At 37.1% G+C, this 16,669-nt stretch overlaps 2 protein-coding genes, 1 long non-coding RNA gene and 1 other non-coding gene across 4 annotated transcripts; 2 read left to right on the top strand and 2 right to left on the bottom strand.

The window, feature by feature from the left end:
* Positions 1-4,825: 4,825 nt before the first annotated feature.
* On the bottom strand, positions 4,826-10,941 carry LOC141585849 (uncharacterized). Its single transcript, XM_074406909.1, has 13 exons — positions 10,634-10,941; positions 9,915-10,010; positions 9,717-9,794; positions 8,377-8,457; positions 7,985-8,204; positions 7,760-7,818; positions 7,498-7,547; positions 7,286-7,385; positions 6,802-7,065; positions 6,425-6,517; positions 6,093-6,197; positions 5,377-5,493; positions 4,826-5,230 (listed from the first exon to the last, which is right to left on the bottom strand). Exons 1-13 carry the CDS (start codon positions 10,697-10,699, stop codon positions 5,147-5,149), a joined length of 1,413 nt encoding a protein of 470 aa, XP_074263010.1. The 5' UTR covers positions 10,700-10,941; the 3' UTR covers positions 4,826-5,146.
* Positions 10,893-10,965, top strand: TRNAA-UGC (transfer RNA alanine (anticodon UGC)). The gene has a single exon. It is a non-coding gene; the product is annotated as a tRNA-Ala (tRNA).
* A 787-nt stretch (positions 10,966-11,752) lies between these two features.
* LOC141585850 (putative xyloglucan endotransglucosylase/hydrolase protein 23) lies at positions 11,753-13,636 on the top strand. The gene is made up of 3 exons (XM_074406910.1): positions 11,753-12,266; positions 12,364-12,557; positions 12,939-13,636. The coding sequence occupies exons 1-3, from the start codon at positions 12,003-12,005 to the stop codon at positions 13,321-13,323; spliced, it is 843 nt and encodes a 280-aa protein (XP_074263011.1). The 5' UTR covers positions 11,753-12,002; the 3' UTR covers positions 13,324-13,636.
* Positions 13,637-16,306: 2,670 nt separating this feature from the next.
* LOC141585858 (uncharacterized) lies at positions 16,307-16,643 on the bottom strand. Its single transcript, XR_012519435.1, has 2 exons — positions 16,567-16,643; positions 16,307-16,385 (listed from the first exon to the last, which is right to left on the bottom strand). It is a non-coding gene; the product is annotated as an uncharacterized LOC141585858 (long non-coding RNA).
* Positions 16,644-16,669: the final 26 nt, after the last annotated feature.

Genomic DNA, 16,669 nt, shown 5'->3' on the forward strand with positions numbered 1-16,669 from the left:
TCTAATCAACTAGTCCTATAATATTGATCTTTCTTACCATCTCCGGAATACTCGAGTAATCCAGGATAATCAGACGTGACGTCGAGGATGTTGTTCAATGGAGAAGTTTCATAAATTGGGTCGATCATTGAATAACTAGGATCAAATATCTCCTCTGGCGCTTGCGCTTGCTGTCTTGTAGTATCAACCAAGTTAACTGGAGGGAGTTGCGGGTATAGTGGCTCGGCCAATGTATTAGAGACGGTACTCATGTAGTTCCTGTCAATGTGCATCATGCTTTGCTGAGGATATAACAGTTGATTAACTCGCTCAACTCGTTGTTGTTGTTGTTGTAATAACGGTGGTAGCCAAGGATTATTGTTGATAGGGAATTGGTAGTTTGGGGTCGGAAACATAGTTCTTGACGTGTTACCTACAAAACAAATGTCAACCAGCTTAGTTGGTAAAGTCATAGAAGGTTCTGCTCATGGACTTGTCGACCTGAGTTCAAATCCCGAAAAAAAAAAGGGATATTCTCTCGTGTACTCCTGAACTCTTGCGTTTTCTAAGGTGTACCCCTCGTTTTTTTTAAAAAAAAACTTAAATTCACTACTTTTTGAACTCGTAGCCGGTAGTTATGGTTGGTCAAAGCTTTTTTAACGAATAAACTTTAACCGGCCATAATTCCCGACTACGAGTTGAGACGTTGGTGAATTTTTTTTCAAACTAAAGACCTCTTAAAAAGACGGTCAATTTGCAAAAAAATGTATCGTATTCTAAACTTGTAGCTAAGAGTTATTGACGGTCAAAGTTTTTTTTTGCAAGAAAAAGAGGGGTACATCTTAGAAGGTGAAAAAGTCAAGGGGTAGACGAGAGAATATCCCAAGAAATAAAAAGTAAGTTACCTAGAATGGGCCGGTTGCTCAATGTGGTTGCCAGCAACGAGCCGTTGGAAGACGAAGGAAATAAATGATCGTAATTATTGTAGCTGATGTTATTGTTGTTGTTGGTGGTGGTGGTGGTGACGGTACTGGAGGGGACAATGTCCTCTTCAAGTTTACGCTTTTTCTTCAAACAATTACGATATTTCTGGAGGTGACTCGCGACTTTTTCTCTAGTTAAACTCGGATCATTCATTAATTCAAGTATCTTCTTCGGCACTGCCTTCTCATATCCACCAAGCGACTGAATCACGTCGAGGAACTTCTCGTGTAGATCGTGAGTCCACTTAACTCTGTCCTTCTTCGACAAAATCTGATCGCCATTACAATTCTCATTATCATCATTGCTAATAACATCGTCATCATCTTCTGGTGAAGACTTCCTTTTAATAACACGCCTCTTCGCCATTACAATTCTCATTTCATCGTCTATCCTAGTAAAACCGCCTTGAATCTCGTCTCTACCAGGATTTTCGACAGGATTTGGACTAGTAAGGTTTTTTCGATAAACATGTTGCCAAATTGTTTTAACAGCTTCCAATCGAACAGGTTTAATCAAGTAATCGACTGCTCCATGTCTAACGCCTTTCATAATGACCGGTTCACTCTCACAAGCCGAGATCATAATCACCGGTATATCCAACTCAAGCCCGGCTTCTAGAAGTTTAAACCCGTCCATCTCATCGTTGTTAACATTGGTTAATACGATGTCGAAATTGTCCACCTGTTGCTTTAATAGTCCTAATGCTTCTGTTTTGTTCCTTAATGATTTCACTACAATAGTTCCAAAACAAACTTAATTTATATCATCCAAATTCGACTTTAAATTCGCAATTAATTCAAGACGGTCTTACACGGGGGCGAAGCCAGGATTTTAAGGTAGCGGGGGCGAAAGTGAAATATTATAAGTAGGTCTCGAAAAAATTCGAAAATTTTAACAAAAAATTTCGAAATTTTCAAACTTCAGCGAGGCGACGGCTCCTGCTAGCCCCCTCACTCCACCACTGGTCTTACACAAATATTTTGTTAAACATGAGAGTTGAGACTATCTAAATACTTGATGAGTGATGAGTAAAGCGGCTTTATACAAATATTTTGTAAAACAGATTTTTCTATAAATACTTTTACACTAATATTTTAAAACCGTCTTATACAAAACTTATCGTGGGTTAAGCCTATATCGACCGTATTTACGAGAAATGATTTCCGATATGTAATTATTAACATTAACAAAGGTTTTATTAAGAAATAAAGTGTAGTAGAAATACAAACCTTGATATTGGCACTTGGTTAGCAATCTAGTAAGAAGCCTAAGGCAAACTTCATTATCATCAACAGCAAGAACTCTCATGCCCTTCGGAAACTCGGAATTATTCGACCGATTTTCCATATTTTCACCATTATTATTATTATAATTATTTTCCATGATCTGCATGCATTCCGTCGACATTTCTCTGTAAAATTGAACCAAAAAAAAACACGAAGTCTTTACGTAGTAAATGAATTAAAACTTTAGGATTGTCGCCTTAAATATCGAAAAATATATAATATACTCGTAAATGTCTGTACATAGTAACGCATAAAGGATTTGTAGTTAGGGGACGAACGAACTAGTACTAATGTGATAGAACTTTAAACTAAAAACTGAATTTAAAATTGTTCAAGGGTGCGACTACCACTACAGTAGTCCCCACTAGTTCCGTCACTGCTCTTAATAAGAAATAACGTAAAAAAATATGAAAATCAAGAGATTAAATTCAAATTTCTTACCAGATTTTGTGTATTGATCAGAAGGAAGATACACTTACTAAGGTTTTGAGTAGGGTTTTAATCCGAGAGCATTATTGAAGACATAAATTTTGCGTATATTTTCACAGTTTAAATATTTTTTATGTTATTTATTATAGGAAATGTTTATAATTTAGGAAGTGAGTTTAGTAATAGAAAAACTTAAGTTTTCATCGAGTATATTATATTTTAGGTAATGATTTTCTTGAAATCTTTAGAATTAAGAAACTCATGTAATTAAAAAGTATTAATAAATAGTTATTCCATTTTCTAAATTTTTATTTTTGTCTAGCTGAGTTGTTAATTAACATCCAAGATCTTGTTTCAAAGATTTGCTAATGGATTAATGCAATCCGTCTTACCCAAAGATAAATTTATGAATGTTATTTCAAATTTAAAAATTACGGAGTAGTATTTAATTATATATCTTACATCGCTTTCTAATTAATTAGCTTGCGTGTATGGTAACAGGATATACTGATGAGTGTACATTATAATAATACAACTCTCCTATAGAACCGTCCTATAGTTTAGGTTGCACGGACACTCCTCATAATCAGCGTTCTCGTGTCGGACACCCTTGTCAGACACGACACTCGTCGGACACACATCAAAACGTGTCGGACACTTGTAAAGCCGTGTCTAACTTTCATCTTTTATTTGGGCACGTGTCCGACACGTGTCCATGGTATTTTGAGCCGTGTCCATGGTATTTGGACACACCTCCAAACGGAATCAAGTTGAATTTAAGGTAAATGGCGAGAGTTGTTATATGGTTGAATTTGGTGGGGAAATAAGCTGAATTGGAGACAAATGATGTTCTTTAGACTAGTAGTGAAAATGTCAAAATAGATTGATTATAAGTTGGTTTTGGTTTTGGAAATGAGAATGAGTTATAATTAACGTTTTACTTTCACTTATTTAAATTTAATATTCAATACTTTTTCAAAAATAAAATCACACATATATAACTATAAAATATATATTTTATTAAATTTAAATGACGTGTCCCGTGTCCTAAATTTCATGGGATGTCGTGTCACGTGTCCGTGTCGTGTCAGTGTCCGTGTCCGTTTTGGTGCAACCTAGCCTATAGCATATGACTGGTCCAATAGATGAATAGCCCAAACTTATTAATAGATTATATTTGTATTTTAATTTTATTTTAATAACCCGATATTTTATGTGTAATACTGACACATTTAAATCAGTAGTCTTATATAACAATTTGTGATAATAATAATATTAACGGTTATTATACTCCCTCCATCCCAATTATTTGTTAATATTTATTCGGATTATGTCTTTGTAATTATATTGTTATGGTTATTTTTATTTAACTGAAAATTTCGTTATGAAATTGTGTGAAGAGTAATGAAACTAAAATGTGTTAGATTAATGAAACTATATATGGGCTTAAGTTTGTAATAACTTGTGTTTTATTTAAGTGTCGCGAAAGTGGTAATTAGGCCCCTTAACTCTGATCAATTGTGAAATTAGGCCCCATAACTTTTATTTGGAGCAATCAAGCCCCTTAAGTTTCATCAAAAGTGAAATTCAACCCCATTTTTTAAATTTACACAAGAATTTTAATTAAAAACAATTTATATTGGTATTAAATAATTTATTAAATAACTAAAAATTACTAATTGCAACTTTACGAATTTTTACATAATTTATTAATCATTGAAGAACACTTTTACATACATATTTAGTAAATTATTTATAATTTATATAACATTCATACATATATAATAAATTGTCTATATATTATAAAATTCAAAATAAAATAATTCTCAATATTTAATATAAATATAAAAGTTCTAAAATTATAAAAAATATATTTTATATTTGATAAATTGTATTAAAAGTGATATTAATATAAGAATTTGGTGAAAATTATGAAAATGGGGTTGAATTTCACTTTTGGTGAAACTTAAGGGGTTTGATTGCTCCAAATAAAACTTATGGGGCCTAATTTCACAATTGAACAGAGTTAAGGGGCCTAATTACCACTTTATTTAAGTGTAGTATACTTTACAAAAAAAATTTGATTTACTCGTTAATTAATTACCAAATGGTTAAATTTACTAATTATGAAGAATTCACAATAACCATGCAATTAAACTTGTAGTACAAGTAATTGCAATTGTGAAAGGCTTTACTTTCTTGATCGTTACATTGTCTTTGATTATCGAACATTCATATAAATTTTAGTGTCGATCATATTACAAAAGACTCACCGAAAAAAAAACGCAACAGGAATAATCCGTACACGGAAGCAAAGATGCATGCTCAAGTACGGATCAATGGAAATTTGGAACAAAACTGATAATGACTACTGTGGTTGATTTCCTTGGTTAAACAAACAAATTCCGAACCACCAAAAATTTCACCACTTAAATTTCTAATCGGAGAAAAGTATCCAAACAAAAAGGTCATGTCGAAACAGTCTTCTCTTTCTTTGCCAAAGACTCCCCTTTGTATTCACTGCCAGCAGTGACTACAAAACCAGCTCCGACCTGTTTGATGCAAAAAATTGTCAAATATAGTAACGGAGTAAAACGTGGTAAGACGTTCTAACCCGTGTTGAGAACACAAACAGAATCGTAATGATAAAAAGCCCTAATAATTTAGGGAATCAACCGAAGAGAAGAAAACGCCTTACTTGACAATCTTTCAAAACAGCGCGCTCTTGAAGTTGTACAGTGCTACAAATAACGGAACTTTGGATAGAACAACCATCCCCAATTGTTACATGGTCCATGACAACTGAATTTACAATCTGCATTGTGAACATAAAGATATATGACGATTATACACACATGATATCGATTCTGTTCCTATTCTTGCATCTAGCTTAATATACACGATAACAATCAATATTAGAACCCATGGAAGTACCATTGGCGGATCTATGAACAACATTCCGGGGTGATGACACCGGGAACAGAAATTTTTTTGCTTATTTTGTCTAATTTTCAGGCTAAAAATAAATAAATTTATAACTTTTTTATGTAATACTTCGTATATAGTTTTTAAATATCAATCAGGACCCCGGAAAGAAGTTTTTCTGGATCCGCCACTGGAAGTATCGGACAAAGATTTTTTTTCTTTAAAATTTGTGTTAGACATCGCCACAGGTTAGCTTTGATGCTAACGGAGTTCGAACCTGATCATGAGTACCATATTCAATTTCACTAGCTCACTAGCTAACATCGGCCGAACTGAACAAATCATGACCCACCCGCCATTTTCTAAAGGCCTTTCGGGAGGCAATCAACAGTCAACGTCATGAAGATAAATTACAAATGAACTACTATCATTCACAACTTAAGCACAAATGACCTAAGCGTGATCATATAAAAAAGTATATAAACATACCTTCACATTTGAACCAATTCGACAATGCCGACCAATAACCGATCGTTTTACACTACATTTGTCCCCCATTTGTGAACCTTCTCCAAGCATACAGTGTGGTCCCACCTAAATCCACACACACAAAAAATCGCGAGTATATAAAACACAATGATCTTCAAATAAACGGGAGATCAAGAATTTCACGTCCAAAAGGATGAAATAAGTTAGTCATACTGAAAGGAATCGATTTAGTAAACTTTTTGTAAAAATCAGAGTTCAAGTTGGTGGACTACACTAGTACAAAAAATGGAATATTTAACAACAAAAAAGTAAATGTGAAAGATGGTACTTACGGTAGTCTTTGACCCAATCTCCGCTGAAGGGTGAATAATGTTGTTTTGAGGAGAGAAAGAGTATCCCGACAGATGGCTAGCCTCTCCAATGACCTTACAGAATCAAGACAACACATATGACCAAAAATGCATGTTTACCGTCCATCATATTTATATTGTCCTCATTTGACTTTGGTGGTCAACCGATATCGACTTTGACTGATATTTTTTCACCACAACAGAAGTTACACAATGAAAATAGTTGTCTACAAATATTGGAGCGGAGCAATTAATGCTTAAAGTTGACAGCAATTGACCACCTAAGTCAAATAGGGACAATAAATTTGGGATGGATTTAGTACTAAATAATTGATTAACTCATTAAATAAAAGACTCACATCACGGTTGATATCACTGTAGGCTTGAATTGAGTTCAAGCGGACACAGTATTTGTCCTTGCTGGCAATGTAAACACAGCATTTGTGGGTTCGTTTAGGAACACCAGCAAATCCGTTAGGACCCAAAGCATAGAGCTCGTGGAAGCTTGGGGTAGAAGCATTAGCCAAAAGTTGGGAGAGCATTACTTGGTTCTTTAGTGATGGGACCATATCATTCCCGTTTTCTTCTGAGGGTGACGTTGAATTCGACAAAACTCCTGATTTCTGCAATGCGGTATTAAGTAACACTGTCAGAATCCTTGTCCTGCTTCAAGACAAGTAGCCAAAGTTCATGGCAAACCGTGTGTCTATAACACGGTCTTAGATGTTATCAGACCACCTCATAATCTTATATAGTCCTCAGTTAACTATAAGATTCATGCGTTGATTTCACATGTGAGACCGCCTCATTCAAGTATCTGTGCATGGCATATATCACACTCACCAGCTGTGTCCGAACAAGGTAGGGCAGAACATCTTGCTTTAAGCTTTGAAATCTCTCTTTCTGATCAAGATCCTTTTCAAGAACTTCCTGAAGAACAGACCTTCAAAAAATGTACATGTTTGAACCAATTATAAGCACGCACATTATGTTAAGGAACTGGTTAAAAGGTAAAAACATGAGTACATGGCCGATAAGAGTTAAACGTGTCAAACCTCTTAAATGCGTATAAATGGGCATCCATGAGATCAGTCCGTATATCCATCTACACAAGTTTGGGTAACACAATTAGTAAGTATCACTGGACTGTCGAAGCTCGAAGTACATAGGGAATAACAAAGCATAGAAACTATGCAACAGTTTAACAGGCACTGTGGCAAATTTTTAAACCAAAGTACAAAACTATTGACATAAAGTGGACGCAAGACTTATTTTACTGTGGCTGAACGCTTACACCAAAGAAGTTGAGAAGAATACCTGTCCCACAGCACGTAGAATGCTCTTTTGAACTCTTACATCTTTCGTTACCTCGGTGCCTGAAAAAGATATTGCAATGACAATGAACTAACACAAAAACTTGTAATACGTTAACATGTATTCCTTCCTGACTTTGGTAGCCAGATTTGAATAGTATGCTTATATATATTTACAATAGTTAGCATTAGCACCAAAAAAAACAATAGTTAGCATTCAAAATGGAACCTGCTGCTAGATGCAGTAAAAACTGTTTTGTGGGATCCAGCCCTACGATATTACAACGCACAGGTTTCTTTGCTTTATCCTTTGCACTGGAGGATACAGATTCTGTGGGTCCACTGACAGGTGTGGAACAGAGCATTGCTGTCACAACTGCATCATGTCGTCTATGGGCAGCTGCCACAGCCCCAGGAGGTACATCACAAACCAGGTCACCACTGACTACCTTCAGAAGAAATAAACATTTTAATAGAAAGAATGATCGGTGAAACAAAGCAAACGAAATCATAATAAGTTACTAATGTCAAAAAGGTATATGAGAAAATATCATTTGTGGTTAAGGAAGTTTGATTCTTCCTCAAATATAAGTAGCTGTTAATGCACTAAGAAGGGCTTACCAATATGTCACTAGCAGTCAAGCGGCGTGATATAGCTCGAAGAGCTCCGGCAGTTCCCTTGTCCTCTGGGACGGCAACAACCTGAAAAAAATCAAAAAATCACATGCTCAAATAATCTAAGAGTGCTATACACAAGTGTATATCAAGGAAGAAGCTCGAGATATCAGAAGATCTTGAACTCCGGCAAAAGTGAAAGATATTCAAAGATCCCACAACTTAGCAGACAGCATATCCTCTTTATATAAAATCAAACACAGCTAAGCAGCATTCATGAAGGATCTTATGTTCACTGAGAGCCGGCTACAGAAGTGATTTGCATTAGCTTGGTCCCTTTAACTAGCTCATACTAACTCAAATCCTTCTTGAAACATCACACTGAGTTTGTCCTTTTACTATGTAGCATCAACACTTCAAAAGAGGTCTAAATCATTCTACACCTACTATACTTGAGTGAGGTTAAACAGACCTTAAGCTGGGAGACAAAACTCAAAGAGATCTTAGGCCAGCTACCAGCAGTTGACCTCATGATCGCCGCTCTCCTTGAATTTTTTTTCTAATATACAATTTAACACAACATCTCATCCCAGATGAAGGGTCTCTCATCCTCTAGTTATTTAATCCTTAACGTCAGCTCTTCAAAACTTAGCACTCATCCTTTCATTCAGTTCCTTCAATAGAAAGGGTGTAGGGAAGATGCCAAGATGGTATGACTCAATCTTTTATCCCCAAAAACATAATTTGCTTTAAGCTTTTCCAGACAAAAATCGGATCCTAAAGAGTTAAATCCAATAATAGTACAGGCACAAAGGCCACACAGCACGTCACCAAATTACAAACGTGGAAACACTCATAACAGAAAGAAGTAGTTGCTATACATGCAATGATAAACACAAACTTCAACCATTTCACAATTGCACTTGTATCAGGCCACCTTACATAAGAGTTCGAGCATGTGTAGAATGGGCTTTTTTTTAACCGTTACTTCAGTTTGTGAAATTGATGGGTTATAGTTTCCTCGCAAAAGGATCAGATTTACACAATATTAGTGTAAGATGGCCTTAAACGAGACTAACCATGAGAATTTAGACCAAAATTCATTGCACTTTTCGCTTGTGATATAAGGGACTGGATAAAAACAACTTCTATATCCCTCTAAGCTTCTACTTTATTAGCGTAGCATCTAGCATATGGTTTTCCCCTTACAGTTACGGATCAACGGGAACCAAGCTTTTTGGAGCCATTGGGGTGACGACGAATTCAAGATGACAACAGCATTTATAATACAGTAATACACAACCATTCATAACTTAACATCTCAAACAATAATAAGGTGAAATTACCTCAACTCGAAGGCGATCAACATAAGCACTAGACACCCATCCTCCCACTTTAACAGCAGCAGCTTCACCCCCAACCACCTACCATAAAAATAACACTTCCCAATCATCATTATCATACAATCAAGTGTCTCACACTATGAGACGGTCTTATTCTATAATTTGTGTAACAACTAATCAAATCAAGTAAGAGAAACCCACCACAATAATATCATTAAGATTGCTTCTTTCCAAAAGGTCTAAAACATATGACAATACAGGACGATTAGCAACTGGGAGCAATGCCTTTGGTACTTCCTGCAACATAATTTCAATAAAGATTAAAACTTTATGTATATATAACACTAATTATGCATTTAAAACAATAATCACAACAAAAACATGACAATTAGCAACCGGTAGCAATGCTTTTGGAACTTCCTGCACCCCAATTTCAATAAACATTGCAACTTTATGCATATTTCTGGTGTTGATCAAGAGTATCCTCCTACAGACAACCGGGACAATCTCCTTCTTCTTGGTACTGAAGACAACTTAACGGGTAGAGTGGTAGACTCCTCCTAAGTTTGGCTTTTTTCATTCGCAACTTTATGTATATTTTTGGTGTTGATCAAGAGTATCCCGGATACCGAAAACAACTTAATGGGTAGAACCCTCACAAGTTCGGTTTTTTCATTCGCAACTTCATGTGTATAAGACACTAATTATACATTTAAAACAATAATTACAACAAAAACAAGACAATTACCAACTGACAGCAATTCTATTAGTACTTCCTGCAACCCAAATTTCAATAAAGCTTGAACCTTTATGTATATATAACACTAATTATACATTTAAAACACTAATTACAACAAAAACACAACATGATTATTAAAAAAATTGAGGATTTAGGGAAGATTAAGGAGAAAAGAATCCACCTTGGAAACAAGAGGTATGAGATTTTTGGATGCACCACCTGCTAATACAACTACCTGAAAATCCATGAATTTTTCTGGGTTTTTAATGCAATTAAAAATGAAGGGTTTTTGAGAGGTTCTTCAAAGATTATAGATGAATGAAAGTTTCTTATTGATTTTATGTGTGTTTGGTAATTGAATCTTTTGAGCTGAACTGCAGCACTCCATTGTTGTTTATTATTTAAATAAATATGTACTTAGGGAGATTTAATAACATCAAGGGGTTGTAGCTCAAATGGTAGAGCGCTCGCTTTGCATGCGAGAGGCACGGGGTTCGATCCCCCGCAACTCCATTGTTAATTTTTTCCCTTCTCAACGCAGATTTTCACCCGGTCCGGTTGACCCGTACACAGCCTGGCCCGACCCATCCTCTGGGCCGTGCTTGGATCCAACGTTCACCTACCTGGCCCGCCCAAACCCCAGCCCGGTTGGCCTCAACCGGTCCCTTGACCTTCACCCAGATCCGTCTGGCCTCAACCCGCCCCTTGACCCCACCCCGGATCTGTTCCGGGTCCACCTATACCAGGTCCGACCGGATCTCGATCCCGGCCCAGCTCGGCTCCCAATCCGGACTGTGCACGGGCTCACCTACTTAGCACGATCGGAACCCGTCCGCCCGCGAGACCACCCGTAGTAGTCTGTGACTACTAGACTTAGGCCATGTTCTTTTTGTCTTAAAAATACAGCTCTTATATGTTCAGTTCAGCTCTTATAAGTTTAGTTCATCTCAGTCCGGCTCAGCCCGCACTTCTGAGGCCAAATTTTCCAGCCAGTCAGGGCCAAAGATTTCCTATCGGGGAACCCAATCTGACTCGGCCTTTTATCAGTGCCGTGCCCGGGATAATAACTCGCAGCCCAACCTAGCCCAGTGTCACGCTCTAGTCGAGTGTCATCCCTATTAGAAGTATTAAACGAGTCATAAAAGAACTACAACACCGGATAAAAGGAGACTCAAAGTTCAAACCTTCCATTTAATGTTCACGAAGACTACTAGGCTTAAACATTTCAAATACCGTCCTCCATTGTGTATAATAACCCTTGGCGTGTAGGATAAATGAGAAGTAGCCCATCAAACTCGACAATAGACCAAAGTCATCAACTTGTGGTAGACTCATTGGTATCCTTGATAACTCCAGCTGTTTACACCTTATTATCTCAACCTTTCATTCCTACTTCCTTTCCTTTCCTTTTCTTATTTACTTCACCAGCCGCCTTTTATGATTTCCTACTCCATATATATACCTCTTCCATGCACACTCTTTTATATCATCGACTCGAAAACTCAAAAACTTCATTCATATCATTCTATACATTGTGTTAGCTATATATCATGGCTTCCAAATTTGGGATTTTCCTACTAGCCTTCTATATGATAACCGCAGCTTCTGCTGCGGGTAGTATTTACCAGAACATCGACCTCACCTGGGGTGATGGTCGTGGTAAGATACTAAATAATGGTCAACTCCTTACGCTCTCGTTAGATAAGTCCTCTGGCTCTGGGTTCCAGTCCAAGAACCAATATTTGTTTGGTAAGGTCGATATGGACCTAAAACTCGTACCTGGCAATTCTGCTGGAACTGTAACTACCTATTATGTAAGTTCCTTAGTAAAACAACGTCGTTAATAAAACTATATAAATTTCGACATTTTTTGTTAGATTATCTGACTTTTGTTAACGTGTGAATTTACAGTTATCGTCCCAAGGAGCGACACACGATGAGATAGACCTCGAATTCTTAGGCAATGTTACCGGTCAGCCTTACACGCTACACACGAACATATTCAGCCAAGGCAAAGGTGGCCGGGAACAACAGTTTCGTCTCTGGTTCGACCCTACTACCGACTTCCACACCTACTCCATCCTCTGGAATCCCCAGAGTATCATGTTAGTAGTTAATTTCTCGTACTCAATTCCATGTTATTTATTAAGAGAATATTATATAGAATATTATATTAGAAATATTACGAAAATATATTATATTTTCCTAATATTTTTAATATAATATTCTCTAATAGTATTAAATCTGGGACGTAACCAAAATATTAACGACTAACGAGTAAATAATTTACATGCTAACCCGTAAAAATAGCCTAAATGGACAAATAAATTTGGTATTAAGAGCCGTATTTTCAAGTAACATTGGCCACTTCTACGGTCGTTAAAATCAAAATTAGTACGTGACAACTGATTTCAGACCGAAAAGGCGAAAATGATACTCAATAAGTGATAGTACGTCAATTTGACCCGAACATTGCATGAATACAGAATTTCAGTAGACGGTACACCCGTAAGAGAATTCAAGAACATGCAAACAGCAGGAGTACCATACCCAAACAACCAACCAATGAGAGCATACTCGAGTTTATGGGACGCCGAGGACTGGGCAACCCAAGGCGGTCGAGTCAAGACAGACTGGTCAAAGGCACCTTTCACAGCAACCTACAGGAATTACAATGCAAATGCTTGTGTTTGGACCAATGGTCAATCTTCTTGCCATGGTTCGACACCTGTCGCGTCCTGGATGAACCAACAGCTTGATGCCACCAGTCAAAAGAGAATGCAATGGGTTCAGAAGAACTATATGATTTATAACTATTGCACTGATTTTCAGAGGTTTCCTCAAGGCCTTCCTGTTGAATGCAAGGCTTAGGTGTAAGCTGACAATCAAGAGCACGAGACTTTGATATCAGTTAAAAGAACTTATGGATCCCGATATATATACTTGAGATGCGGTGAATTTAGTATATAAACTTTTTCGACTTGTAAAACTTTTATTACGAGTAATTTTTGTAAAAATATTTGTATCATGTGTTTTTTTTTCTTTTTTTGTACCATATGTTGTTGTAATCTATATATTCTTTCATTTAATGTTACTCCTAGTTGTTTACAATGAAAAAAGTTAAGAAATGTACTCTAGCATTTGTATAATATATTCCAATATCTATCCAACGAGTAATTTTTTGCTACGAATTTAAATATATGTGGAATATTACAAATTAAATTCAGAATTTTCTGTAAGTAGATAGTCGATAGAAAGAAATCATTAACTAAAATGTAAGAACGACTTATGTAAAACTATGAACTCGCGTAGGCTTGTGACCATGCATATGCCAATGGCAAGATTGAGGCCGACGTAATAAAGCCTTCGCTATAAATAATTTGGAGTTGGCAAACATGAACGAGCTAAAACACATTTGAAAAAGAAAACAGTAAATATAAAGGTTGGTGACGCCATCGACTACATCCAGACTAGGGGTGGTCAACAGTGCGGGTCGGCCGGGTCCGGGCCGGGGCGGGGGCGGGGCGGGACAGGTTTTAGTAGGCCCGGAACCAGCCTGGGTAAAGGGGCGGGACGGGACGGGTTGAGGCGGGTTGGGGCGGGTCGGGTCAGAAGTGACCCGTGAGGCAGGTCAAGGGCGGGTCCATGGCAGGTCCGGGTTTGGGCGGGCCGGGTTTGGCATTTGGGGACCCCTAACCGGCCCGGATATAGGGCGGGTCGGTCTGGGCCCGGGACAGGCGGGCCAGTTCCATCAGCGGGTCACAGACGGGCCGGGTCCGGGTTAGCAAAGCCGACCCGCACTGTTGACCACCCCTAATCCAGACCATATCTTTGATGTTGTTACTGTATTTCGAAAATGCATCCTCTGCTTCAACTTTTATGGCTAGTACTAACAGACTAAAACAGTCGATGTCCTGCACCAATAATGCAAGTTTTTAATTAAACATGGCCCATTTAACTTATTCTATTAAATTCAAATGCAAATGCTTAGCAAATTAAAGATGATAACTAATGTTACTCTCTATTACTCTTCGACCGACGTTAATTTTCGATACTATTAAGTTTAGGCAATTATAATGCTCGAGTAGTTGAGTGATACGATAGCATTTCGAGTAGGAACTTTACACGAATTCTCATTTAGAACAATTGTATGAATCAATTTTTTCAAGGTTACGCTATGTCGTTACTTGTTCAAACCTCATTGGCTGAAAACGAATAGAAAACTGAAGATGTGGAATTATGGATGTTTATTCTTTGATTAGTCCTTATCTTCTTTGTCATCCTTATCTTATGCTTCAATTATTCAAATTATAGTACGGAAAGCCCTTATTATTTTGGGTTGATGAAAAGGTACAAAATGAATGTACAATAACCAATGCCTCAATCATATCTACAAGAAGACAAATTTTCATTTGTGACGCGTCACAAGAGAGTCTAGCTGAAAAACACAAAAGAAATGCAACGTTTCTTGCATTTTAGACTAGTATTAAATTCGTCCGATCAAATTTAAATTAAGGACAGATAAGTACATTATTTTGACACTTCATTTTTTTAGCAACACTGTGTTAGAGACATGACACATAAAAATACTCTTGTATTGAATTCGACTCACATTTTTTAGCAACGTGCTACGAGTCCACATAACTAACAAGAGACGGTGTATGACATGTACCCGTATAAAACACCAGTAGCCGATGTGGGGCAAAAATATCGAGTAACTCGGAAATAGGGTTAAATTCCGAGGGTCAGGATCGGAGTTGACATCTTTGAGGCAGTTCCTTTAACACCACAAGACTAATTGGACTATGAACATCCCAATCCAAAAAAGTTGGTGCCCTCCATGCAAAGACATGCAACCAGCTGTTTTACGTCCATCATTTGAAGCATTATCTGCTAGTCACTTTCTTTACCTCTTTTCAGCACTTTTGCCTTACCAACTTCATCAGCCGCCTCTTATTTCCTTATTTTCGTCTTAATCATTTATTTACCTTTAATTAAAATACTTCACATAAAGACTGAAAAACAGTAGACAAATGAATGAGACAGAGAGAGTTTTAATTCCTCATGCTCATGCATGATCAAGATTCAAGTTTAATAAATTGCCCGCAGCTCGCTTAGTGAGTTTTACAAATCTTCGATGGAAATTAGTAAACAGTAAGTCTCGTTGAAGACAGGCATATCCGTCACAAGCTGAAGACGGGTCAAGTAATACTCAAGTAGGTAGATAAGACAAAAGCAAAATGCCTAGGGAGTAGATTCGTTGTTTTATCTATCTACCCACTTAGGTGATTACTTGACCCGTCTTCTTGGCTGATGATACGCCTTCTTCAATGAGAACATAGTTTCGATGACTAAAATGTCGACTGAGAATGAAGTTTGATTGCGAATTTGTACAACAATAAAACTTAAAAACTGAATGTATAATGAAAAAATAGATTTCTCCTTATTAGGGGCAACTAGCCCTCCCTGCTCCACATATACTTGTCGCGGCTAATGCTATCCATAATTAATTACCTTTGACTGTGGTGTTATCTGGGATCATATTTTCTGCAGATGGCACACCGGGAGGGGGAAGGCCGAATAATAAAGGCAAGATCAAGGCTTCATCAACAGTCTCTTTCTAGAACCTTCAATAATCATGGAAATTCGATCAAGAAGCAGGGGCGACATATTAATAGGCTACAAAACAGAAATACGGGAATGATGGTAAAGAGGCGTCTTCCGCATAAATGATGCACAAGAAAGAAAAACCATACTGCATTCGGCACTTACAGTTTTTGCAGAAGCAATCTGTCTTCAGTAGCATACATTGCTTTTAGTAGAAAAACCACAATGTAATTAGGGATCATAATTAGTGGATGACATGCCGGTAAGGGAGAAGAGGATCAGCAAACAGGCAAGATTACGGCTCCAATAACAGCTTCTTACCAGAACTTTCGAGTAATCAAGGGAAATCAATAAGCAGGAACGACATATTAATCAGCAACAAAACAAAAATACAAGCAAAATTCTCTAGCATGTGCTGTACGCGAATAATAGTTTTGGGCAAATATGCATCTTCCACATAAATAATGCACAAGAAGAAGCAAAAACCACACTGCATTAGGCACTTACAGAATTACAGGCTTTGAAAATGCAATATGTCTTCATAATAAATCCCTTGATAAGTTGAGTGTAGTCTTCAATCTCAGTAGTATACAATTATACATGCTTTTAG

Source organism: Silene latifolia, chromosome 6, assembly GCF_048544455.1.
Source record: "Silene latifolia isolate original U9 population chromosome 6, ASM4854445v1, whole genome shotgun sequence".
Lineage (NCBI taxonomy): Eukaryota > Viridiplantae > Streptophyta > Magnoliopsida > Caryophyllales > Caryophyllaceae > Silene > Silene latifolia.

Excerpts from the sequence above, each read along its gene's own strand:
- LOC141585849 (XM_074406909.1), bottom strand. The coding sequence starts at position 10,699 with ATGGATTTTCAGGTAGTTGTATTAGCAGGTGGTGCATCCAAAAATCTC. Across the intron at positions 7,386-7,497 it reads CATTTATACGCATTTAAGAG|GTCTGTTCTTCAGGAAGTTC; the intron begins GTTTGACACGTT and ends CATTTTTTGAAG. Across the intron at positions 5,231-5,376 it reads CTGTTTTGAAAGATTGTCAA|GTCGGAGCTGGTTTTGTAGT; the intron begins GTAAGGCGTTTT and ends TGCATCAAACAG.
- LOC141585850 (XM_074406910.1), top strand. The coding sequence starts at position 12,003 with ATGGCTTCCAAATTTGGGATTTTCCTACTAGCCTTCTATATGATAACC. Across the intron at positions 12,267-12,363 it reads GAACTGTAACTACCTATTAT|TTATCGTCCCAAGGAGCGAC; the intron begins GTAAGTTCCTTA and ends GTGAATTTACAG. Across the intron at positions 12,558-12,938 it reads TGGAATCCCCAGAGTATCAT|AATTTCAGTAGACGGTACAC; the intron begins GTTAGTAGTTAA and ends GCATGAATACAG.